We start from the raw sequence: 26,306 nt of genomic DNA, 5'->3' as shown, positions 1-26,306 counted from the left end.
TATATAATTGGAATAGGAGGCATTCCTTATCAAAACATGTTTTTGTTCACAAGTTCACATTGTTGTTAGAGAATGGAAGGCCAGGACGTTGAGGGTGGTCTCCTGGGGTCTATATGCATGGTTTAAAAATGTATCCAGCCTTGTTTCAAGTTTGTATTTCACATGCACAAGTACCTGAAATTCCTTTCTTGCAGGCTTGAAACCCAACAATACAGGAATCCATATCAATTCAGTCCTAAAAATAACATAAAGTGGAACAAAAACAAACAAGAAAATAAATAAATAAGTAAGCTATATACAGGGTCAGATCCAATACCATATTTACAATGTGCAGGGATACTGGAGTGGTAGAGGTAGATATGCACTGTCACTGATGATGCAGAGTTATCTGGCTGCTAAATCTATCCACTCATTAGATTATGTTCAACTCATAATTTACCCTCCCTAATCTCCTAGGACCATAACCCTATATCCTCCACTACAAATATACTGTAATGCTATCAGCATTACCACTGAAGTGTAAGAAGCAGGTTCAGATTCATTCAATGTCATTCACAGTAGACATAAATAAATCCTTTCCTCAGTGGGACTCCATTTCTCCCGAAAGTCTCGCTGCCCTCATAAAACAAGCCACATATCCACTGCCCTTCTAGGAAGAACACCTGATGTGCAATAATAAGCAATAAAAAAAATGCCCATCCTTCCATATGCAAATGTCTCTGTCTCCCGCTGTCTACCAGCCGGGCTCACAAAGAACGCGCAACAAAGAACACACATTGCGCGTTCACAGGAGTCGGTCTCAGAGCGCTGGATCTCACACCACGCTGCCAGTCGCATTCATTAGCAGTAGCTGTCTGTCTGACAAAATATATCAATCTTTTGTTGGACTGCCTTCATATGTCAGGCTTTAATAGGATGCCTCCATGCATCACCAGCCCCCATGGAACAACCCTTCTGAAACAACATTTTATTTCCTAAACTGTGAATTACATGAATGTTTTCATTGAATGTTTTTATTTTATTTCAAAAAAGAAGACATTTAGCTGACACTTATCCAAAGCATCTGACGGTCAGGCTATTCAGCTTGAGGTAGCTACTGTAGGTAAGGCAACCACATATCACAATCATTGTAATTGTGGTGAATTGGTAATAAGTAAAGCCTTCAGATATTTAATCTGCTATCCGGTTATAACAAAATCCGGTGTATAAGTTTCACTCACCTCCTCTGATATCATACTGTTCATTGTCAGCGCTTTAAGATTCTCATTATAAAGGAAGATGCCAAAGGGAAGATTCGCAGGTATTAAACATTCATCGCTTTTAGTTAACAGCATTTAGGATTACCCGCAATTACATGACGAAAATAACACCTATTCATCTTCATCTTTCTCAGCAATAAATTATTCAGTGTATACACGGATCTTGTGTCTGTCAGTTGGCATACATTAATGTTGCACATTGCGTCACATTTTAAATCTGCGCAAAGAAACTAGCTACTGTGTGTGAGTACAGAATATGTTGCAGGAAAGAGGAGACCCATGCGGACCCAAGAGGGGGCCAGAACGGCAAATTCAGCGGAAATATGTTTGGGAATTGATTTACTAGATGGGAAAACAATACCTGGCTAAAAGGGTGAGCTATGGGGGTCCCTCCTCATCCTGTCATCTGCAGAAAGTCAGGTGTACAATAATTATTTCCACTGGGGGAAAATAAAGTAAATAAGGCCAATCATTTCCTACTTTCAGGAAATTATTCACACCTTTTTATAGTCATTAGGAAGGCAGACAGACTCTGGTGTGTTGATTGAATAGCGAATTCTCCAGTTAATTCCCTCTGCCAGTACACCGATCAAATCAGACTACATGAATTATTGTGGATAGTGGCTAGGATATAGAGTAGTATGTATGTGTGCCTCTCGGGTTGGTGGTAAATCTCCCTAAAAAGTACAGGAACATTTGGCTTAAGGTTTGAGAGGTGTTATTCAGTGCTATACATATTCCTAAACAATTGTGTCATTAGGCGTGTACACGGTTGTATTCACTAGGCACCACATGGAAGAGAATGGACTGAAACCCAGAGCATATCGGACTGCTTCTCTCTACCATATCATTACACCAGATCATTACAGCTAGCTCGCTGCAAACGAGTGGCTACTGTTAGCTAATGCCTCTGTCCTGAAGCAATCACCAGCTAGCCTTGAGCTAGCCTCGAGCTAGGCCCATGTACCAGCTAATTCTAGGGCTACAATACCTCCGTTGCCAATTGGCCTGGACCCTTTACTGTCGACACGGTGCCCCGCCGATCCATCATGACTGGACTGCCAATGTGATCGCCCGATGTGGTCTCAACAGGCTATTGTGTTACGATGTCGCCGAAGAACCAGCTACTTGCCCCGGCCCGCTAGCTTTTCAGAACGCTGTGTCCCCTGCTTGCCTAGCATAGTAGTAACTACCGAACAGCACCATGACTCACCTGTTGCTGCTCTTCTGACCCTATGATCACTCGGCTACACAGTTGATGCCCCCTGGACTGTTTCAATAACACGGTACCTAATTTTGTTTACCTGTCGGCCCCAGCCTCGAACTCAGGTCCTGCATGTACCTAACTGACCCGCTCTGCCCATTCACCACCATTTTCCCGTTGCTGCCTTAGCTCTCCTGATCAACACCTGTGATTGCTTTAGGCCTCTCTCTAATGTCAATATGCCTTGTCTACTGCTGCCTTGGCTAGTTTTTACTGTTTTACTTCACTGTAGAGCCCGCTCAACATGCCTCTTTCGTCCCACCCTATACACATGCGGAGACCCCACCTGGCTTAACTTGTCCTACCGGCGACGAAACCTCTCTCATCGTCACTCAACACCTAGGTTAACCTCCACTCCTATTCCCTAGGCGCTATCATTTGTTGACTTCTGTAACCACAAAAGCCTTGGTTTCATGCATGTTAACATCAGAAGCCTCCTCCCTAAGTTTGTTTTATTCACTGCTTTAGCACACTCTGCCAACCCTGATGTCCTAGCCGCGTCTGAATCCTGCCCCCCATTTATCTTCAGAGTTTGTACTGTTAGGTGACCTAAACTGGGATATGCTTAACAACACAGCCGTCCAACAATCTAAGCTATATGCCCTCAATCTCATACAAATTATCATGGAACCCACCAGGAACAACCCTCAATCAGTAAACACGGGCACCCTCATAGATATCACCCTGACCAAACTGCCCTCTAAATACACCTTTGCTGTCTTCAACCAGGATCTCAGCGATCACTGCCTCATTGCCTGTGTCCGTAATGGGTCCGTGGTCAAACGACCACCACTCATCACTGTCATATGCTCCCTAAAGCACTTCAGCAAGCAGGCCTTTCTAAGCGACCTGGCCCAGGTATCCTGGAACGATATTGACCTCATTCCATTGACCTCATTCACCCCCACGATATGCAACTTTTCAGGGAAGTTCGGAAGAAATATAAACAGGCAGTTAGGAAAGATAAGGCTAGCTTTTTCAAACAGAAATTTGAATCCTGTAGTGCAAACTCCAATAAGTTCTGGAACACTGTAAAGTCCATGGAGAATAAGAGCCCCCTCCTCCCTTTTCAAAGGGGGTGACACTCCAGACCCAAACTGTTACAGACCTAAATCTATCTTACCCTGCCTTTCTATAGTCTTCGAAAGCCAAGTTAACAAACAGATCACTGACCATTTCGAATCCCACCTTACCTTCTCTCTATGCAATCTGGTTTCGGAGCCGGTCATGGGTGCACCTAAGCCTCGCTTAAAGTCCTGAATGATATCATAACCGCCATTGATAAAAGACAATACTGTGCAGCCGTATTTATCGTCCTGGCCAAGGCGTTTGACTCTGTCAATCACTGCATTCTTATTGGCAGACTCAACAGCATTGGTTTCTCAAATGACTGCCTCGCCTGGTTCACCAACTACTTCTCTGATAGAGTACAGTGTGTCAAATCGAAGGGCCTGTTGTCCGGACCTCTGGCAGTCTCTATGGGGGTGCCACAGGGTTCAATTCTCGGGCAGACTCTTTTCTCTGTATACATCAATGATTTCGCTCTTGCTGCTGGTGATTCTCTAATCCACCTCGACACAGACGACACCATTCTGTATACGTCTGTCCCATCTTTCGACACTGTGTTAACAAACCTCCAGAGGAGCTTCAATGCCATACAACACCCATTCTGTGGCCTCCAACTGCGCTTAAATGCAAACAAAACTAAATGCATGCTCTTCAACCGATCGCTACCAGCACCTGCCCGCCTGTCCAGTATCACTACTCTGGACGGTTCTGACATAGAATATGTGGACAACTACAAATATCTTGGTGTCTGGTTAGACTGAAAACTCTCCTTCCAGACTCACATTAATTGTAAGCATCTCCAATCCAAAACTAAATCCAGAATCAGCTTCCTATTTTGCAAACAAAGCCTCCTTCACTCATGTTGCCACCCTCGTAAAACTGACTATCCTACCGATCCTTGACATCGGCGATGTCATTTACAAAATAGCCTCCAACACTCTACTCAGCAAATTGGATGTAGTCTATCACAGTGCCTTCCACTTTGTCACCAAAGCCCCATATACTACCCACCACTGCAACCTGTATGCTCTCGTTGGCTGGCCCTCGCTTCATATTCATCGCCAAAACAACTGGCTCCAGGTCATCTATAAGTCTTTGCTAGGTAAAGCCCCGCCTTATCTCAGTTCACTGGTCACCATAGCATCACCCAGCCATAGCACGTACTCCAGTAGGTATATTTCACTGGTCACCCCCAAAGCCGACTCCTCCTTTGGCCACCTTTCCTTCTGGTTCTCTGCTGCCAATGACTGGAATGAATTGCAAAAATCACTTAAGCTGGAGTCTTATATCTCCCTCACTAACTTTAAGCATCAGCTGTCAGAGCAGCTTACCGATCATTGCACCTGTACATAACCCATCTGTAAATAGCCCACCCAAATACTTCATCCCCATGTTGTTATTACTTTTTTTTCTCCTTTGCACCCCAGTATCTCGACTTGCACATTCATCTTCTGCACATCTATCACTCCAGTGTTCAATTGCTAAATTTTAATTATTTTGCCACTATGGCCTATTTATTGCCTTACCTCCCTAATCTTACTACATTTGCACACACTGTATATATACTTTTCTATTGTGTTATTGGCTGTATGTTTGTTTATCCCATGTGTAACTCTGTGTTGTTTGTGTCGCACTGCTTTGCTCTATCTAGGCCAGGTCACAGTTGTAAATGAGAACTTGTTCTCAACTGGCCTACCTAAAGGTGAAATAAAACAATTTAATTAAAAAAACAAAACAAGGAGGGACTAAGTGAACTTGTCTAATAAGAAACCGTGGTTTTCATTTTTCAGTGCGAAACGTTTTGCTATTATGTGCACTACTGAATATGACCGAGTTACCAGCTCCCCTCTCTGAGTTGTAGATCATTCACAGGTAGGTTGGGTCATTGAAACTGGCAGGTCCAGGATAATACAACGTGTTGATAGTGTAAATTAGTTTCTCTACCAGTGATTGGATGTCTATCATTATCAATTCCAGTCGGTGGTGTAAGGGTTTTCATCTGGTGAAGGAGAAACTGACCAAAATGCAGCGTGGTGGTTATTCATGTTCTCTAATAAAAGGAACTAGACATGAAATAACTAACAAAACAATGAACGAACGAACGAACGAACGAACGAACGAACGAACACCTAAACAGTCCTATCTGGTGCAGACACAGAGACAGGAACAATCACCCACAAACACACAGTGAAACCCAGGCTACCTAAATATGGTTCTCAATCAGAGACAATGACTAACACCTGCCTCTGATTGAGAACCATATCAGGCCAGACATAGAAATAGACAAACAAGACATCCAACATAGAATGCCCACTCAGATCACACCCTGACCAACCAAAACATAGAAACATACAAAGCAAACTATGGTCAGGGTGTGACAGGTGGGTTCAAGTTTCCCTTCAAGTGTCATTCTACGAGATCTAGGATCGCCCTCACCGCCTAAGGTGCTCTCTCAGCACCCCAACATGATCCTTGTCTTCAGACCCCACACTCACAGATAGTCAAATTGAGATTTCTAGCTCTTTACCTTGGTCAGATACCAGGCCACAGAGGAATGCAAATCTTAGTGATCCCGTTGCCTTTCAGGATAATGCATCCATCATGGAAAAAGCTTTTATCAAGCTGACTATGAATGCATGAGGTCAGCGGGCAAAGCAATTGTGTAATTAAGAGGATGTACTTTGTAATTGAAAGATTTGACAGTCTTATAATTTCAAATTTCCCCAATAGTCAGCAAAGGCACAAGTTGAGAAGGGATATCACGTCTTCATTTTCTTAATATTCATCTTGTTGACAATAATAAGTGAAGTCAAAATTGATAGAGGCTAGAACTATCTGAATTACACAACCATTTTATCTCTGCTATTGAAAACGAAATGTTAGTCAAAAAGAAATGTGAGATAATGTCTCGATGCTTTTTATAGTGGAGATCAAGTTTATAAAGTGCCTGGCTTGGCTGATGAGACAGTGGATTGCGCAGTCAGATGGAACAGATTAAATAGGCATTTTAACTAGATTATATTTCCACCATCAATAATTCAAAACATATATGCTAATTGAGCCATTATTGCCAAAGGTCTACCGCTGTGTGGTGGTGCTCTTCGTCTTTTATTTAATTAATTAATTTTACCTTTATTTTATCAGGGAGTCATACTGAGACCAAGGTCTCTTTTACAGATGAGCCCTGAATTTCGTAAGTGACAGAAAATACAAAATGCAAGCAGAAAGTCACGGTCATAAACATTTTGATAAACACATTCTTCAGAAAAAAAGATCTTCAATCAGCTTTGTAAATTGGCATAGAGGCACCAAGACATTACATTTAAGAACATTTTGAAGATTGTTCCACAAATAAGGTGCAAAAAAACTAAAAGATAGAGACCTAGAGAACAAAGGAATTTCCTGAGTTAGCCATCCCTGAGACCGGGTGTGGTAACACAAATGTCTAAAGTTTAGTAATGATGTTAGGTACAGTCTGACTTTTGTAAAATAGCTTTCTTTATAAATGAAAAAATAACAATGTATCAACCTATGTGACATCCAAGAGGGCCAACCATCTTTCTGATAGAGAATGCAGTGATGAGTACTAAAATTGTCGCCCGTAACAAAGCGGGGTGCACTATGATAAACTGCATTTAACGGATTTAATGAAGTGGCAGCTACGTTCATATAGATGATGTTGCCATAGTCTAGGACTGATAGGAACGTCGACTGAATAATCTGCTTTCTACTATTTAGAGAGGCAGGATCTACTTTGACAGAAGAAGCCCATTATTATTCTCAGCTTCTCTACTAACTCATCAATATACTTTAAAAAAACAACAGTTTTCATCTATTCAGATGCCCTGATACTTCGAAGTAGGGACACGATCAATATGGACACCATCCAAAGTACATAAGATTAAATCATCAGAATTATTTTTATGTGCTCTAGAGAACAACATATGCTTAGTTTTACCTGCGTTCAATACTCATTTCAGGTAAATAAAGTTTTTCTGCAATACAATGAAGGCAGACTAGTTGAGATAGAGCCTTGTCAACTGTGGGGGCAATAGCATATACAACAGCATCATCGGCATACAAGTGCATGTTGCAATTCTTTACAGACAAGTCAATATTTTGTATGTAAACAGTCAAGAATACAGATGACCTGGCCTCCACAATCACCCGACCTCAACCCAATTGAGATGGTTTTGGATGAGTTGGACCGCAGAGTGAAGGAAAAGCAGTTAAAAAAGTGCTCAGCATATGTGGGAACTCCTTCAAGACTGTTGGAAAAGAATTCCAGGTGAAGCTGATTGAGAGAATGCCAAGCATATACAAATCTGTCATCACGGCAAACAAGTGGCTACTGTGAAGAATAGAAAATATATTTTGATTTGTTTCACACTTTTTTGGTTACTACATTTAAAAAATAATGTTTTACCTTTATTTAACTAGGCAAGTCAGTTAAGAACAAATTCTTATTTTCAATGACGGCCTAGGAACAGTGGGTTAACTGCCTGTTCAGGGGCAGAACGACAGATTTGTACCTTGTCAGGTCGGGGATTTGAACTTGCAACCTTCCGGTTACATGATTCCATGTGTTATTTCATATTTTTGATGTCTTCACTATTATTCTACTATGTATAAAATAGTAAAAATAAAGAAAATCCCTTGAATGAGTAGGTATGTCCTAACCTATGACTGGTACTGTATATGGCCCCTCCTTCCTATTTTTGTAACCTGTCACATCTAAATACATTATAATAATTTACTTCATTGTCTTTATCAGAGATATAACCATTTAACAATGTTTCTGAGAGAGCCATGATGTCAGGACACGAGTCCTGTACCCAAATGTCAATTGTGTCCATTCTTTTGATCATACTTCACACATTTAGGTGCATTAGGCCAAGCCTCCTACAATATTTAAAGTCAGGGGGGTTAATTAGCTCATTCCCATAAGAGCTAACAGACATAGGGTCATCTGCAGCTACTTGTTCAGTAAGCTGAGACTTTGCCAAGGTCCCTGGTCACCCACGTGAGAGCAGAGCAGACTGAGCATTTGACAGACATCCCTCAAGTCGCTGGATGCAGGGGCTGGGGCGGGAACTGGGAGAGCAGAGCAGTCCACCCGGATGAAGCTCCATCCAAAGGAGTGGAGCTGCTGCAGGGGACCGGTGGGGCTGCCAATACCCTGTTCTGGGTGTGGACAGGAAACCTTGGTGTGGCTCCTGTTGCAGGGTTGGGGCTGCCATTGGGGATAGGAGTGTTCCAGGCTTGTACTGAGAATGGGAGTAGGGAGAGTAACCAAAACTAGCCTGGGAGGGAGGTTGTGGGGGGAATTGAAGGGGGTGGAACGCAGTATGGCAAACTCTCAGTATATGTAGGCTGACGATGTAAATGATACATGGGCTGGGTCTGGTTGAGCTGTGCTGAGGCTGGCCTGTTCTGTTGAGCTGTGCTGAGGCGGGCCTGTTCTGGTTGAGCTGTGCTGAGGCAGGCCTGGTCTGGTTGAGCTGTGCTGAGGCGGGCCTGTTCTGGTTGAGCTGTGCTGAGGCGGGCCTGTTCTGGTTGAGCTGTGCTGAGGCGGGCCTGTTCTGGTTGAGCTGTGCTGAGGCGGGCCTGGTCTGGTTGAGCTGTGCTGAGGCGGGCCTGTTCTGGTTGAGCTGTGCTGAGGCTGGCCTGTTCTGTTGAGCTGTGCTGAGGTGGGCCGGGTGTGGTGAAGCTGTGCTGAGGAGGGCCTGTTTGTTGAGCTGTGCTGAGGCGGGCCTGTTCTGGTTGAGCTGTGCTGAGGCGGGCCTGTTCTGGTTGAGCTGTGCTGAGGCAGGCCTGGTCTGGTTGAGCTGTGCTGAGGCGGGCCTGTTCTGGTTGAGCTGTGCTGAGGCGGGCCTGTTCTGGTTGAGCTGTGCTGAGGCGGGCCTGTTCTGGTTGAGCTGTGCTGAGGCGGGCCTGGTCTGGTTGAGCTGTGCTGAGGCGGGCCTGTTCTGGTTGAGCTGTGCTGAGGCGGGCCTGTTCTGGTTGAGCTGTGCTGAGGCGGGCCTGTTCTGGTTGAGCTGTGCTGAGGCGGGCCTGGTCTGGTTGAGCTGTGCTGAGGCAGCCTGGTCTGGTAGATTTGTGCTGATGCAGGCCGGGACTGGTTGAGCTGTACTGAGGTGGGCCGGGTGTGGTAAAGCCATGATGAGGCAAGCCTGGTCTGGTAGAGCTCTGCTGTGATGGGCTGTGTCTGGTAGAGCTGTGTTGAGGCGGGCCTGGTCTGGTAGAGCTGTGCCGAGGCAAGCCTGGTCTAGTAGCATGGGAGGGAGGTTGTAGGGGGAATTGAAGAGGGTGGTGTGGAGGGCAGTGTGGAGGGCAGTGTGGCTGGCAATGCTCCTAACTCTGCATATGGCCTCTTTGACTGCGTCTCCTGGGGGAGAAGAGGTTGATGGTGGTGTGGGGGACAGTGTTGCTGGCTGTTCTCCATTCTGTATAGCAACACCGGATCCAGGTCTAAAGGAGTGTCTGATTTGTCTCAGGGAGTTGGTGGCTGGTCTGTGGCTTCTGTGGGTGAGGTGGACTGGCCACCCAGATCAGAATCCTTTAACGTCCTTGCGAAAGATGGGAACAGGTGTGTATTGTCATAAAGACAGTCTAGGCTGAGGGTGGGATGGTGGACCAGGTGTACGTTGGGCCATAGCACACATTCCTGACAGAGGCTAGATTTTACCTTCTGGAGGATGGCAGGATGGAAATCTCTCATCTGGAGTGGGGATATATTACAATCTCCGCATGGGGGAAGATGGTCCTCTCTATCAGTGCCCTGGGTGTTGTCACCCTCTCTTGTTGGGCACGCATGTCATTGGTCCCTGTGTGAATGATGATATGGCTGGAGGAGCCAAGCTGGGCCACAGTCAAGAGCTCCAAAGCTCTCTCTCTACTTAACTCCATTGGAGTCCATCATTAATATAATGTCTGGTTTCTCATCAGGTCTGTGGAGGACGGCAGGAGTGATGGGAGTAATTACAGGCCATGAGATGGGGATGGAGGAGGTCAGCTGGGTTGGTGCATTGGTTGGTGGGGTTGGTTGGTGGATTCCAATTCAGCTTTTGGCTTGGTTCTAGGTTTTTGTGGGCCTTTGTAGAGTGGATGGTGGTGGCTGGGAAATTCCTGCCTTAGCTCATGTAGCTCCTTCTGCAGGTCCTGCATGTAGCTGGTGTTGACTGTACCGGACAGTTCCTCTCTAAGTCTGCCCACTTCCATCCTGAGAGTCTGGTTGTCCTCCTCAACATTCTTCACTGCACACTGCAGTTCCCGGATCTCCTCCCTATGCTGACGCACCAGGCTGATCTCCTCTAATAGATGCTGTGGTACTGCAGGTGTCACGTGTGAGAGGCATACTCGGGGCTGAGTCTGCTGCAGGCGAGGGAGAGAGAGGGACCCTAGGGATTACATACTGGGGCACAGATGGAGTGGAGCATGTTGTAGGTAGTGGCAGTGAAGAGGTTTTAAGTTCAGCAACAAGAGGTTTTGTTTGGTCGAAGTTGGGGACAAATTGATCCAGACTGGCCTCTGAACCTTGAACATCACAGTGCCGTTATAATAAATATTAATGTTATATTTGGAGGTGGAATCAATGTAGAGTTGTTTATTGTTCTGTTTTCTGACATTTTAAGTTCATTATTGGTATTTTGGAGAGCTGTGTGCCAAGCATTAGGATCATCTGTGTACTGGTGAACAGAAGGTCTCCTTCTATTTTCTTCCCTCTGAGTTCCTTTGAGTCTCTGGGGATTCTCTTAGAAAAACATTTTTTTTTCATTTTTTTCTTTCATGACTCACTTGTAACATTTTCGTGTAGAAATTACAAGATTAATTTATAATACTGTTATTACATCAAATGGTTGTTTTATGCAACAGAATCGGGTTCTTAGAACTCTATTGTGTCTGTGTGAACTGAGAGGAGCTTCTGAGATTTAACTCTAGCAACTGATTGATAATGGTCTTGTCTCTCAGAGCCCGCATTCCAGAGAATGAGTGGGTGTTTGTGTACTGGGAGGTACCAGGGTGGAGGTGACTCGAGTATGGATAATGATGAGGGAAACCTTGTTTTGGGGTCCAGACTGTGGTTTCCACACAATGAGAACAGTCTTTACAGCAGATACGGTGTCTGCTGTGAATTATTAATTTCTTAATTCCTAATCTTGTGACCAATTCCACACATCTGTTGTTTGTCATGTGGACTAAGGGGGTGTATCTTTTCTCTAAAATAACTTTGTATCCTTTGTGTCGGGGCTCTCAACCCAACAGTCTCCATGTTGGTTCAACCGGTCATCGTTATTACTCTATCCCTTCCATATTAATACATTTTGAACAAAAGTATTATCCTGATTGGTGATTGACCTTGTCTCTCCTCATTATTGATTAGAATGTCAACAACCCATTTTCAGGACACGTGATGGCAAGGCCTCTGAAACAATGCTTAGAGAATGAGTCAATCTTCATCCCCCTTTTGACCTCTTTAAACAATGCACTAAGGTCTAGAACGATGTGCTTGTGCCTCTTGATGAAAGCACTTATTGAAATAACGCACCTATAGAGATAAATGCACTGTTTAAACAATGCACTTGTATGAATAATACAAATAAAGATGTTAAATGTGTTTTTCAATGAAACAACACGTTACACATAAATGAAGATACCCTCTCCATGTTTAGGATCTTCCCACCTCATTTTCAAGTGTTCTTTTGCTTGTTTGTTTGATCGTCTGAATGCTTGTTTTCTTATCAAGGCCTGAAATGTCCTCCAGAATTCCCTCAGAAATCCTTACTCTTTCGCCCTGTGTTGGTTTTGTGTTTGTTTGTCTATGTCCTAACTCTTCTTGTTGTCCTTGTTGGGTTTATAGTCCACCCCGTTACCATTCATTCCTTGCGTTGCCTGACGATTCAGCAGATGACCCTTGCAAGAACCAAGCCGATCAATCTCTCAAAACTATTTCCACAAAAGAAAAGCATCTTCCAATTCCTCTTGATGTGCAGAACACAGCAATCAACAATAAAAAACTAAACTGTTCACGTATAATAAAATCATTTGACAAACAATTGATATTTAAGGAGGAGCTCTTCTTAAGTGCTGTTGCTCATGGAAGTGGTCAACAAAAGCCTTGAAGTACATCTCTGTAAATAAGCATTTTTATCTGCAAGAAAAGTCTGTAAGCGTCCAGAAGAGTGAAATTAGGACAGTGTTATATGTAGAACTTCATGTCCATCTCTTAAATAAATTATCTTTAGTGCTCCCACTAGATAGGGTGTTTATGCTACATTATAATGAAAACAAAATTGATGTAGGCGTACACGTTTTGTCATTTTGTTTCAGCAGACTCTGGTGAAATTGGCATGGTAGCTTGTCCAATGAGGGAGAAGCATTCTCATATTACATATTTTTAACACTGATCTTCAAAAACAAAAATGTTATGAATCACAACATTAAGACATAGAAACAACCGTTCTAGATGGTGTAAGCTATACGTGACACTCTCCATGGTTATCTTGCTAATACACTGTGACATGGTTGTTACATGGCTGTGTTGCTGAGGCCATTCACAACTGCACTGACGCATAGCCAATTAAGAGGGGAATATGTAAGGGGAGGGGAGGGAAGGCGTGCTAACCTTTTGTTTGGAGTCTCTTGGCTATGTGGCCATATCTCGCCTCAGTGAGACTGCTCCAAGCTAGTCATCGTAGCTTACTTTAATCTTTCATCAGTGTCTTCCAATACTGTGGAAGCTAGATAGATGATATTTGTAATCCAGTGGACTGGAATGGCTAATCAGCTGGCAAAAGCTCACTGGAAGCTAAAACAGATGATTTTGTGACCATTGGATTGGATTCAACAATGTCCCCTTGAGATAGAGATAGGAATTCATATGTGGATATGTAGGGTGACTAGGCAAGGATTTTGTCCTTGATATGCTGTCCAATACTCCATCTGCCACCAATTCAGTGTTGATCAGCTATTTCTCAGATGATAATTACATCAAGCCGGTCTAGAACAGGATTTATATCTTTGGAGAATAAACCAAGGTTGATTTATTGAACAAATCTACCACAAAATGAATTCTATGTTTTTTTTAACATTCTATTTTCGATCTCCATTTCTAGTTTGTTCTCACAGAGAAGTCTTTATGTAGTTGCCTGGAGATGCTAATACAACAGACTGGAGGAAGCTGCACTACTGTTACCTGATCTCAAATTAAAACCTGATCTGTTTTCATTTCATGTTTTAATCATTACTCTGATAGACTGGCTTCCATCTGCTAAACGCCTGACTCTGACGAGGGGAAAACACTCAATGCATTTTGAGACATACTGGGAGAAACCAAAGAGGCAATGATCAATAAAAAATGCATGTGCCTCCTTTTGACCGCAGCCATCCTGGTCTCCTGCAGCATCCGAATGTGGTTGTGGAGGATGTGGAGTCTGACCAAATCATGGGCTGGTGCCACCAACTGTAAAGATTAGTGGCAGCAAGGGTACCAAGGGGAAATGTTAATCTGGAGCCCTGAAATAGTAATTAACACTTAGGTTAGGTGTTGATTCAGGGGAACACATATGCCAAGAACTCATTTGCAAGATAGGCTAAGTTGTTAGCTTGGCTTTTATAACGTATAAGGCGTAAGCAGACAGACAGACAGAAACCAAAAGAAGCACAATGACAGCAGTGTCTAAGTAGGGTGTGTAGGGTCAGGATGTGGGCTGATGTTGTCACGAATATTACCGACGGTGGCTCCCCTTCTGGTTCAGGTGGCGCTTGGCGGTCGTCGTCGGCCGGTCTACTAGCTGCCACCGATCCTTTGTTCTGTGTTCGTTTGGTTTTGTCGAATTGGTGTCACCTGTTCCTTGTTTGGATGTTAGGGTGGGGTTATTTAAGTTCATTTAGCCCGCTTCTGTTTGTGCGGGCTTGTTCATTCTGTATGTGTTAGAGTGGTTAGTGTTTTCATCGGGTTTTCTCGCTGTCCTTATATTTCACGTTAGGGTACATTTTTGTTTTGTAGTTATACCAGGTTCGGTGTTGGCGCATCCGGACCCTTCTTTGGCGTTCATAGTAGAGGTGGACGCATCCGAGGCTGGGGTTGGAGCAGTGCTCTCACAGCGCTCGGGTACGCCACCGAAGCTCCGCCCCTATGCTTTTTTACCCGAAGAAGCTCGGGCCAGCGGAGTGGAATTATGATATGGGGGACAGGGAGTTGTTGGCTATGGTTAAGGCTCTGAAGGTATGGAGACACTGGCTTGAGGGGGCTAAGCACCCTTTCCTCATCTGGACTGACCCCCGTAACCTGGAGTATATCCGATCAGCTAGGAGACTGAATCCTCGTCAGGCAAGGTGGGCCATGTATTTCACCAGATTTCATTTTACAATCTCGTATCGACCAGGTTCCCTCAACACTAAGGCTGACGCGCTGTCCCGCCTCTATGACACTGAGGACCGGTCCATCGATCCTACTCCCATCATTCCGGCGGCTAAGCTGGTGGCACCAGTAGTATGGGAGGTGGACGCGGACATCGAGCGGGCCCTAAGGGAGGAACCTGCTCCTCCACAGTGTCCGGAGTGTCGTAAGTACGTGCCGCTCGCTGTTCGTGATCAATTGATTCGATGGGCTCATAGTCTACCCTCGTCGGGTCACCCGGGTATTTCGAGGACAGCGCGAGGTCTTAGGGGGAAGTACTGGTGGCCCACCTTGTTGAGGGATGTGCGATTCTATCTCTCTTCCTGTTCGGTGTGCGCCCAGAGTAAGGCTCCTAGGCACCTGCCATGAGGGAAGTTACAACTCCTCCCCGTTCCACAACGGCCGTGGACCCATCTATCGGTGGATTTTCTTACCGACCTTCCCCCCTCTCAGGGGAACACTACGATCCTGGTTGTTGTGGATCGGTTCTCTAAGTCCTGCCGTCTTATCCCGTTGCCCGGTCTCCCTACGGCCCTGCAGACTGCGGAGGCTCTTTTCACCCATGTCTTCCGGCACTACGGGGTGCCGAGGATATTGTTTCTGATCGGGGTCCCCAGTTTACCTCCCGTGTGTGGAAGGCATTTATGGAACGTCTGGGGGTCTCGGTCAGCCTGACCTCAGGGTATCACCCGGAGAGTAATGGGCAAGTGGAGAGAGTGAACCAGGAGGTGGGTAGGTTTCTGTGGTCGTATTGCCGGGACCGGCCAGGGAAGTGTGCGAGATACATCCCCTGGGCAGAAATGGCCCAGAACTCACTAAGCCACTCCTCTACCAACATGTCACCATTTGAGTGTGTGTTGGGGTACCAGCCGGTCCTGGCACCATGGTATCAGAGCCAGACTGAGGCTCCTGCGGTGGAGGAGTGGGTGCAGCGCTCTAAGGAGACCTGGGGGCCTCCCAGGAGTCATTACGCCAGGCGAGTGGACTGCAGAAGAAGATCGCTGACCGTCACCGCAGTGAGGCCCCCGTGTTTGCACCGGGGGACAGAGTCTGGCTCTCGACCCGAAACCTGCCCCTCCGCTTGCCCTGCCGGAAGCTGGGTCCGCAGTGTATAGGGCCATTTAAAGTCCTGAGGAGAATAAACAAGGTTTGTTATCGATTATTACTTCCTTCGTATTATCGCATTAACCCCACGTTTCATGTGTCTCTCCTCAGGCCGGTGGTAGCTGGTCCCATGCAGGGAGGTGAGGTTCTGGAGGTCCCTCCGCCCCCTCTGGACATCGAGGGGTCCCCGGCGTACACGATACGAGCTATTCTGGACTCAAGACGCCGGGTGAGGGGCCTGCAGTACCTTGTTGACTGGGAGGGGTACGGTCCGGAGGAGAGGTGCTGGGTCCCGGTGGGGGATATTCTGGATCCATCTATGTTGAGAGAGTCCCATCGCCTCCATCCGGATCGCCCTGCGCCTCGGCCCCCAGGTCGTCCCCGAGGCCGGCGTCGGCGCGCTGCAGGAGCTGCGTGTCGGGGGGGGTACTGTCACGAATATTACCGACGGTGGCTCCCCTTCAGGTGGCGCTCGGCGGTCGTCGTCGCCGGTCTACTAGCTGCCACCGATCCTTTGTTCTGTGTTCGTTTGGTCTTGTCTAATTGGTTTCACCTGTTCCTTGTTTGGTTGTTAGGGTGGGGTTATTTAAGTTTGTTTAGCCCGCTTCTGTTTGTGCGGGCTTGTTCATTCTGTATGTGTTAGAGTGGTTAGTGTCTTCATCGGGTTTTCTCGCTGTCCTTATATTTCACGTTAGGGTACATTTTTGTTTTGTAGTTATACCAGGTTTGGTATACTATTTTGTTCCTGTGATTATTTTGGACATTAAAGCGTGAGTTTTTCCGCATCCTTTGCTCTCTGCGCCTGACTCCACACCTATTCACTCATTGAGCATTATAGATGTGGATAAAATGCCGGTGGCGAATTCTTGTCCCAGTCCGCCCCTGGGGAGGGAGACGTCCCTTCAGCTCCTCAAGGAGTTGAAGGAGTCTCCTTTGAAATCAGGCACCCACACACGTACCTCAGCAGCACGGCTAGCTAAGCTGGGACTGTTCCCATTATCCATTTAACTCCACCACACTGCTCAGTGTCAGCTTCCCTTTGTTCACACTCATTCAGTTACTAAGTATTATTACACCCCTCGGAATAGGATCGTTTTTTGCAAAGCCCCCGCAAAGGAAGACATTTACCTTATTGATTAGGAATCTTCAATGAGAGCGAAGACATTGTGATTGTGGATGTATCTCCTTTCACAATCATTTACTATTCAACACCTAGATAATAGATCCAATTGCCCTGTGGTGAAGCTTTTGGCCGTGTACCTCACTGTGGTCTTCATTGTCCTTCTGCCTTAATTTCTAAGCACAAACATAAGCAACTGAACTTTTCTGCTTTCTTCAGGTCAAAGAGCTGGAGATGTGTGGCTGATGACGATGTCACTGGGCTTTCTTAACCACTTGACGGTGCATTTCAAGATCCGCCAGAGTGGGACAATGATAGTAGGACAACCAAAAGAGATGCTTGACTATTCCCATCCACGGTTTTATGTTAACAATTCTGCATGCCTATGATTCATTTGATAGTGCTTCCCGTTACACAGTAAGGGTGAGTAAGAGCAAGGGAGAGAGCACCTGAGGTCTAACACCACCGAGTTGTGAGTCATATGATTTAATATTGATTAGACACACACATCCTCTATTTCCTCTGCCGGGACCTACCGCCTATTCATCCTTATGCTCAACTATTTTTTGTATGCTGTCAACACTGTCTCGCCCCTTCTTGTGTCTAATGTAATTTACACGAGATGAAATGGGATAAGCTTTTACAAAATGACCCACTCAAAAAAATATCATTGGTTTGCAGGGGTTCTGATAGCTCAGAATGGGGTCAAACTAGGAGACACCAAACACAGCCACTTTACAGTCCATCAGCTTTCATTCATAGGAAGTGAACTTGTGTCGATAGGGCCATTGCTCTCAAGGATGTCATGACGCTTGCAATATGCGTTCCCATCTACAGGAGCCTGTGGATTGTGTCCTTCCATAGCGCAATAATGCATTTACGCTGTAAGCTGCTCACTCCTATTCACAGCAGTGCCATCCTCAACATGTTTATTCATGAGCTCCGCGGCTCACTCTAGACTCCTCAGAGGAGCATTGAGAGTCATGTCTCGAGGCACAGGAGGGAGGGTGGGAGAGCAAGTGTAATGATTCCATTTGAATGTGTCTTATGGCTTTTACTCTGCTCCCATTCCTTATTAACCATGATCGACACATTGAGTTAATACAGAACTGCACAGTGACTGAAGTGCCTTTAAAACCCCGCTCTCCACAGTGGTACATTTTCAAAGAGCCCCCTGGGGTATTTTGTGTAATTCTCTTTCTCCAGGATTCAAAAAATACATTTTCAACTTACTAGAGGAGCATCTGGCTCTGATTTTCACGTGATTAGCAGAAATCTGCCTAGGCTGATGACTGCTGCTTCAGGAAGATAAAAAATGGAACTATCTGGATCTTCCTGTACATCTCCAGTCCGTTTAGGGAGCTGCAAAGCGCCAAGGCAAATGTTTCATTATGTACACAGTATAGTTAACCACATAAGAGAAGAAAATGACATTCACATTTGAGTCATTTAGCAGATGCTCTTATCCAGAGCGACTTACAGTAGCAATTAGGGTTAAGTGCCTTGCTCAAGGGCACATCGACAATTTAATCACCTAGACGGCTCAGAGATTGGAACCAGCAATTTTTGGTTTACTGGCCCAACACTCAACTGCTAGGCTACCGGCTGTGAGCCAAGGCACAAACAAAATTCAACCTGACTTCCTGTCGTCATATACTATACCCCGAAAAGGGGTGCGACATCACATTGACTTGGAGAGGGTATTATACTGACCAAAAAGCACTCTGCCTGAAGATGATATTAGTGGCATTACATGTGTAGATGTGTCATTGAGCGTCAACTTCATTTTAATTCAATGTGACTTCACAGAGGGCGGCAGTACTGCTGCCTGCACTGAAAACAGTTCATATCATGTCTAGGGTTTAGCTAAAAAAGCACTCCACCCATGTGGAACACAGTGGCCCAAGGAAATGGAAGCCAAAGAGGACTCAAGGTCCTCACGAGAACGGTCAAACAGGGCTAGAAGAGGAAAACAACATCTGCTTTTGGAGTGAAAAATGAGATGTATTTTGGTTTTGTTTTGCCAGAGGAGTCAAGGACCTGGAACATATGACGGAATAACAATGCCTCATAGACATACTGTACAGTTACGGCAACTCCTTGTCCTTGTATTTGTGTGGTTAATGAGTAAGGCCCAGAGTTTTTTCAGGTCAGTTCATGTGGTCAGGAAAAAACATAGAATTAGGAAATAGAATAGTAATTTAATAGGATCTCTGTGGGAAAAACTCTGAACCGACAGTTAAATCCAATTTGTGTAGGAAACAAATTGAAAGGAAAATAGAAAAGCCCACCTGTGAAGCTGGTGTGCATTCCAAATGCCACACTTTTGGAAATATAGTGCATACATTTTGTGCACTGTGTAGGGAATAGGGTACTATTTGGAAACAGCACTGGTCTGTGACATGTTTACAGTTCCAGTCTGATGATGGTACATTGAGTACTAAATTAATTGTTTGTTCATACTCTCATAGATTTCTCTTTAAGAATTGTGGCTGGGCTTGGCTGTCTCTCCACTGTTGAGAGATTTTGTGGGATGGCATTCACATACTGCAGACATTCATTGATTTATTTTCACTGTGAAACAAGACTGTGCATTGAATCGCTATGAGCTATTTGTATCCTCATTAAAATAGTCTAGAACAGCCTTGGAGACTGGAAGGTGAGTCGAAGCAAACTGTGCGCTAGACCAGAGGGAACTGAGACAGCACTTTCCATTCCTCTGTCAGAAATAACACACTACTCCCTATTGTGTCATGGCAGCTGACCAATCCCTGTTAACCTTGTCAGAGTCAAGATTCACTCTCTCTCTGCTGCGTGTATCTTGGTCACAACTAGGACTAAGATAAAGTAAACTACCATTTTACCCCTGCCATACATACAACACATCTGAAATTGATATGATCTGCTGGTTCATACTGCTAGATGCTGAATGTCACTTTAATACCTCTCATATGCCATGGTCTTAATACAATGTCATGTTCAGACTTCTGGTATTGTCTGCCAAGCCACTGATTATGCCTCCATTATGCAATGGCAAATGTTTGTTTTTTATCAAGCCAGAGATCATTGTCATAGGTTAGCTTGCTTCCTCGCTTAGAGTATAATAACATTCCCTGAAACTCTCTCGTGACATTGTGCCTCATAACCAGAACGATGATATCAGTTATGGATTAAGACAGGAATTGTAATTGATGGTAGCTCCCTATAATAGTTTCCAGACATAGCATATTTCAGTAAATGCAAGGGAAGATCCACATCATACATGGGTCGGAAATGTTTTTCCACAATTTGTTATGGATAGATTTTTTTGTCCTTTCCTATAAATGTTGTTTTCCAAGAAAGAAAATACCCAACCCTTGAATTGGCTTGTGGATAATTATAATTATCTTGTCATAGACTAAATACTCACATAACAGCCACAGTTTACTGCACAGTAGTCCACTGTACAGAAGATCAGAAAAGTAGCATCTACACGAATAGCGACGTTTATAACACAGGTCAATGGAGACAAACACTTGATGGAAAGAAAGGCTCTCATTACTTCTCGTTGTCAAGTGCCCTGTCAAGACTGTGTCACCTCATCTCTACTGTGTTCACTGACTGTGTCACCTCATCTCTACTGTGTTCACTGACTGTGTCACCTCATCTCTACTGTGTTCACTGACTGTGTCACCTCATCTCTACTGTGTTCACTGACTGTGTCACCTCATCTCTACTGTGTTCACTGACTGTGTCTCTAATAGCATAGCGCCATATTTAAGAGCTCAGCTAACCAAAACAAGGGACCATCCCAAATGGCAGCCTATTTCCTATATGGTGCACTAGAATCCACAGGTCTCTGGTTAAAAGTACAACAGTAGTGCACTACATAGAGAATAGTATGCCATTTGGGACACATTTGAAATGATTAAGGGGGCTGTCTTGTGGTGGGACTGTAGTTTATGGTTTCTCAGAGGCAGCCTGTCGCACCTAGTGCATACCACCACCTCTCCAGTCTGTCGCTGGCCTGGTTCACTGACTCACCATCTTTGCGGTGATATGTGATTTCCACCTTGCGCTCCTCTGAGCCCATCAGAGCCTGGGCCACCTGGCTGATGGCATGTGTGTCAGTGTTCTCGCCGTGGAGGAAGTCACAGGTGCATGGCTTCTGCATGACATCCGGTCTGGAATAGCCGGTCATCTCACAGAAGCCGTCATTACAGTAGATGATCGCACAGTTCTGTACCCGGGCATTGGCTATAACAAATTTCCTATCTGTAAGAAAACAAAAATGATACACAATGCTATCAAACCAATCTTTATGTACTGCAGTCTAGAGGTAATACATTACAATTTGAGAGTTTTTGAACATTGCTGTATTTGTAAACTAAAGACAGTCCAATACTTGATTTTATTATTACAAAGGTGATATATATTTTTAAATCATTTTTGAGACTTTTTGAAACAACTTGATTCCTGAGTAAAACTATTGACCTGAAGCATACAGGAGCATAGGAGATATCAAAATCATAATAATAATTGATTGGACTAATATATTTATTTTCTAGACACCCAAAGGAGGAGGCTCAACTCATCCACCACTAATGATACTAAATAGATAGTAAATAGATAGTAATAGATCATGAAGATATAGTAAAGCTCAACAAAGTACATTACTGACACTGATTTGTCACTAACAAATTGATTTCAATGAACAAACCCTATTCTCAATTGGACAAGTTCAAACTGTTTTTAAAACCTAACTTCATTTCCAAACAGACTGATATACACGACTGCCACAATGCCAAGAATAACGCTTTAGATTAAAATAATGATACTTGGGATGGTATACTTACTCTGTCCCTCGAATTTCCGTATTATTATTCCAAGAAATGTATTTTGTGGCGCAACGTGACCTCTCCGAACAGGCATGATTATTCCGTAGTGTTGTATAAAGGCGCTTTCGCAATGAGACCTGAAGTTACTGTTGTAGCTTCCTCTTCTTTATATTTCCTTTGTCACAAATCATAGCCTACTCGACGCACACGCACTTTCCACTTTAAATGACCTTTCCCAAATTCACAAGAATACGCTTTAGCCTGCATGCATGCGGGAGCATTTGAATGACTCCGTACCGATACGCACGGAATCGGGGAGGATTGCCTGGGTCAGATGTAGTTTGTAAACCATTTCTAGTTGAAGATGGATGCGATCTTGACGTTCTCTGTGGTGATGTGGTGGACGACTAGAGGACAGGGGCTGATATGCCAGGGGAGTGACGTTACCCCTAGGGGCTTAGTGCACAGCGCTGCCACCTCGGGTAAGGTTCATTCTTAGTGCTGAGAAAGCATACATCAGTCAAGCAATCTCGAAAACCTGTACAGTAGGTCCTCTTCAGTGCGCATGTAATACGTGCTCAACGAGTTGCATCTTTGAGTTGCAGCCACGTGTTTTTTTTATTTACGTACAATATAGCATCCATGGACAGAATATTTATGAAAAAGCTTTGAGTGCAAAGTACAAATAAAGTACAAAGTGCACGATGTATGAAGTATGTACTTTATCCATCGTATTTGTTATGTCATTAATGTACATCTTGAGCGTTATAATTTCAAACTGATAACATGAAAGCGTTCTGTAACAAATTGTGAGTAGCCTACTTACTGTATGCTGTAGCCTAGTAATAGCGCACGAGGACTTGTCCATGGTGCTGAAGTTTCAGCGATGACACATGGGCGCAATTGAGACCTCTTGATTTCCTATAAAATATTGTTTTGCATTGATTATATAGCCTATTGACAGTTTTTAATTAATTGTATAGTTCTACCTTGTTGTGTAGCAAAACATAGTTTAAATTGATTCAGTGTTGCATTCCAATTTATATGAAACCCATACCTGTCTAATACACAGCTCAGATAATCTCCGTAAAGATATGCAAATGTGTGCAGAATGAAAAGCCCTTCATACTGTCCTGCAACATCTGTCCATGTATTTCAGTATAGGAGCTCATTGCCTATCTGCTCCATTAAGAAAACGGGTTGAATGAAGGCATGACTGACAAACACAACCATGTGTATAATAGAGAGCCTTAGCATGTGTGCTGCACGTGTCCGCTTCTCTTCTCATTTCACTGTCAGCTATTACAAAGTCTTACATAATATTTTGTCTTCCAGCATTCTTTTTTTCCAGCACTGCTATTTTAATCTGTCTGATATTTATATCAGCACCATTGAACTGCAAGCAAATATACAACAGAATAAATATATACTCTCATCTCAATTTAGCCATATTTTGGCATCTGGCGATACATACACTATATGAGCAAAAGTATGTGGACACCCCTTAAAATGAGTGGATTCGCTATTTCAGCCACACCCACTTCTGACAGGTGTATAAAATCAATATGAGGCAGCCATCATTCAGAAACCTCCTTACACAATGTTTTGCCATCTGTTTCAGGGCCACATGCACTGATGTTACAACAGCCCTAACACACAATAAAGCCATCATACTCAACAGGGCTCCTGGACAGGCCTCTGAAATAGCCCCTAATGGCAGGAGGTCTGCAATTTACATAGTGATACATGACTCAGTGTCTATATTGTAGTTGTCTCCATTTACAATCATATTAGATGCCTGAGGGAAGTAGGCGGAAGAGGGAAGACTTCTGAAGTTCTGCTTGTTTCGACTGACCCTAAAACCCAACTAATACCTTTGAAAAGGGCCTACAGTTGAAGTCGGAAGTTTACATACACCTTAGCCAAATACATTTAAACTCAGTTTTCACAATTCCTGACATGTAATCCTAGTAAAACATTCACTGTCTTACGTCAGTTAGGATCACCACTTTATTTTAAGAATGTGAAATGTCAGCATAATTGTAGAGAGAATGATTTGTTTCAGCTTTTATTTCTTTCATCACATTCCCAGTGGGTCAGAAGTTTACATACACCCAATAAGTATTTGGTAGCATTGTCTTTAAATTGTTTAACTTGGGTCAAACGTTTCGGGCAGCCTTCCACAAGCTTCCCACAATAAGTTGGGTGAATTTTGGCCCATTCCTACTGACAGAGCTGGTCTAACAGAGTCAGGTTTGTAGGCCTCCTTGCTCGCACACGCTTTTTCAGTTCTGCCCACATATTTTCTATTGGATTGTGGTCAGGGCTTTGTGATGGCCACTCCAATACCTGGACTTTGTTGTCCTTAAGCCATTTCGCCACAACGTTGGAAGTATGCTTGGAAGACCCATTTGTGACCAAGCTTTAACTTCCTGACTCATGATGCCATCTAGTTTGTGAAGTGCACCAGTTCATGATGGTGTTCTTCAGCTTGCAGGCCTCCCCCTTTTTCCTCCAAACATAACGATAGTCATTATGGCCAACAAGTTATATTTTTTGTTTCATCAGACCAGAGGACATTTCTCCAAAAAGTACAATCTTTGTCCCCATGTGCAGTTGCAAACGGTAGTCTGGCTTTTTTATGGCGGATTTGGAGAAGTGGCTTCTTCCTTGCTGAGCGGCCTTTCAGGTTATGCCGATATAAGACTCGTTTTACTGTGGTTATAGATATTTTGTACCTGTTTCCTCCAGCATCTTCACAAGGTCCTTTGCTGTTTTTCTGGGATTGATTCGCAGTTTTCACACCAAGTACATTCATCTCTAGGAGACAGAACGTGTCTCCTTCCTGAGCGGTCTGATGGCTCCGTGGTCCCATGGTGTTTATACTTACTATTATTTGTACAGATGAATCTGGTGCCTTCAGGCGTTTGGAAATTGCTAATAAGGATGAACCAGACTTGTGGAGGTCTACAATTTTTTCTGAGGTCTTGGCTGATTTCTTTTGATTTTCCCATGATGTCAAGCAAAGAGGCACTGAGTTTGAAGTTAGGCCTTGAAATACAACCACAGGTACACCTCCAATTGACTCAAATGATGCCAATTAGCATATCAGAAACTTCTAAAGCTATGACATAATTTCCTGGAATTTTCCAAGCTGTTTGAAGGCACAGTCAACCTAGTGTATGTACAATTCTGACCCACTGGAATTGTGATACAATGAATTATAAGTGAAATAATCTGTCTGTAAACAATTGTTGGAAAAATGACTGGTGTCACGCACAAAGTAGATGTCCAGACCGACTTGCAAAACTATAGTTTGTTAACAAGAAATATGTGGAGTGGTTGAAAAACGAGTTTTAATGACTTCAACTTAGGTGTATGTAAACTTTTGACTTCAACTGACTTCAGCCATGCAATCTCCATAGACAAACATTGGCAGTAGAATGGCCTTACTGAAGAACTCAGTGGCTTTCAACATGGCACCGTCATAGGATGCCACCTTTCCAACAAGTCAGTTAACGAAAATTTCAGTCCTGCTAGAGCTGCCCCGGTCAACTGTAAGTGCTGTTATTGTGAGGTGTAAATGTATAGGAGCAACAACAGTTCAGCCACGAAGTGGTAGGTCACATAAGCTCACAGAACGGGACCGCCTAGTACTGAAGCGCGTAGCGCGTAAAAATCGTCTGTCCTTGGTTGCAACACTCAATACCAATTTCCAAACAAAGACAGCACAATAAATGTTTATTGGGAGCATCATGAAATGGGTTTCCATGGCCAAGCAGACGCACACAAGCCTAAGATCACTATGCGCAATCCCAAGTGTTGGCTGGATTGGTATAAAGCTTGCAACCATTGGACTCTGGAGCAGTGGAAGTGCGTTCTCTACGGTGGTGAATCACGCTTCACCTGTCCAATGGATTAATCTGGGTTTGGTGGATGCCATGAGAATGCTACCTGCCCCAATGCATAGTGCCAAATGTAAAGTTTGGTGGAGGAAGATTTTTTTTTAATGAATTGTTTTTCATTGTTCAGGCTAGGCCCCTTAGTTCCAGTGAATGGAAATCTTAACGCTACAGCATACAATGACATTCTAGATGATTCTGTTCTTCCGACTTTGTGGCAACAGTTTGGGAAAGGGCCTTTCCTGTTTCAGCATGACAATGCCCACGTGCACAATGTGAGGTCCATACAGAAATGGTTTGTCGAGATCGGCATGGAAGAACTTGACTGGCCTGCCCAAAGGCCTAACCTCACCCCATCGAACACCTTTAGG

The 26,306-nt window shown here is 44.2% G+C and overlaps 1 protein-coding gene across 1 annotated transcript in view; it reads right to left on the bottom strand.

Moving 5' to 3' along the window:
• LOC135521186 (potassium voltage-gated channel subfamily H member 7-like) overlaps window positions 1-22,127 on the bottom strand; it is a 61,824-nt gene extending 39,697 nt beyond the window's left edge. The window contains exons 1-2 of the mRNA XM_064947116.1: window positions 22,052-22,127; window positions 21,240-21,470 (exon numbers count right to left, since the gene is read on the bottom strand). Coding sequence (XP_064803188.1) covers window positions 21,240-21,470; window positions 22,052-22,127 — 307 coding nt within the window. The remainder of the gene's footprint in view (window positions 1-21,239; window positions 21,471-22,051) is intronic.
• Between the last annotated feature and the right edge of the window lie 4,179 nt (window positions 22,128-26,306).

Source organism: Oncorhynchus masou, chromosome 29 (assembly GCF_036934945.1).
Source record: "Oncorhynchus masou masou isolate Uvic2021 chromosome 29, UVic_Omas_1.1, whole genome shotgun sequence".
Lineage (NCBI taxonomy): Eukaryota > Metazoa > Chordata > Actinopteri > Salmoniformes > Salmonidae > Oncorhynchus > Oncorhynchus masou.
The sequence above is the reverse complement of the archived record's forward strand: the minus strand, read 5'-3'. Positions and strand labels throughout refer to the sequence as shown.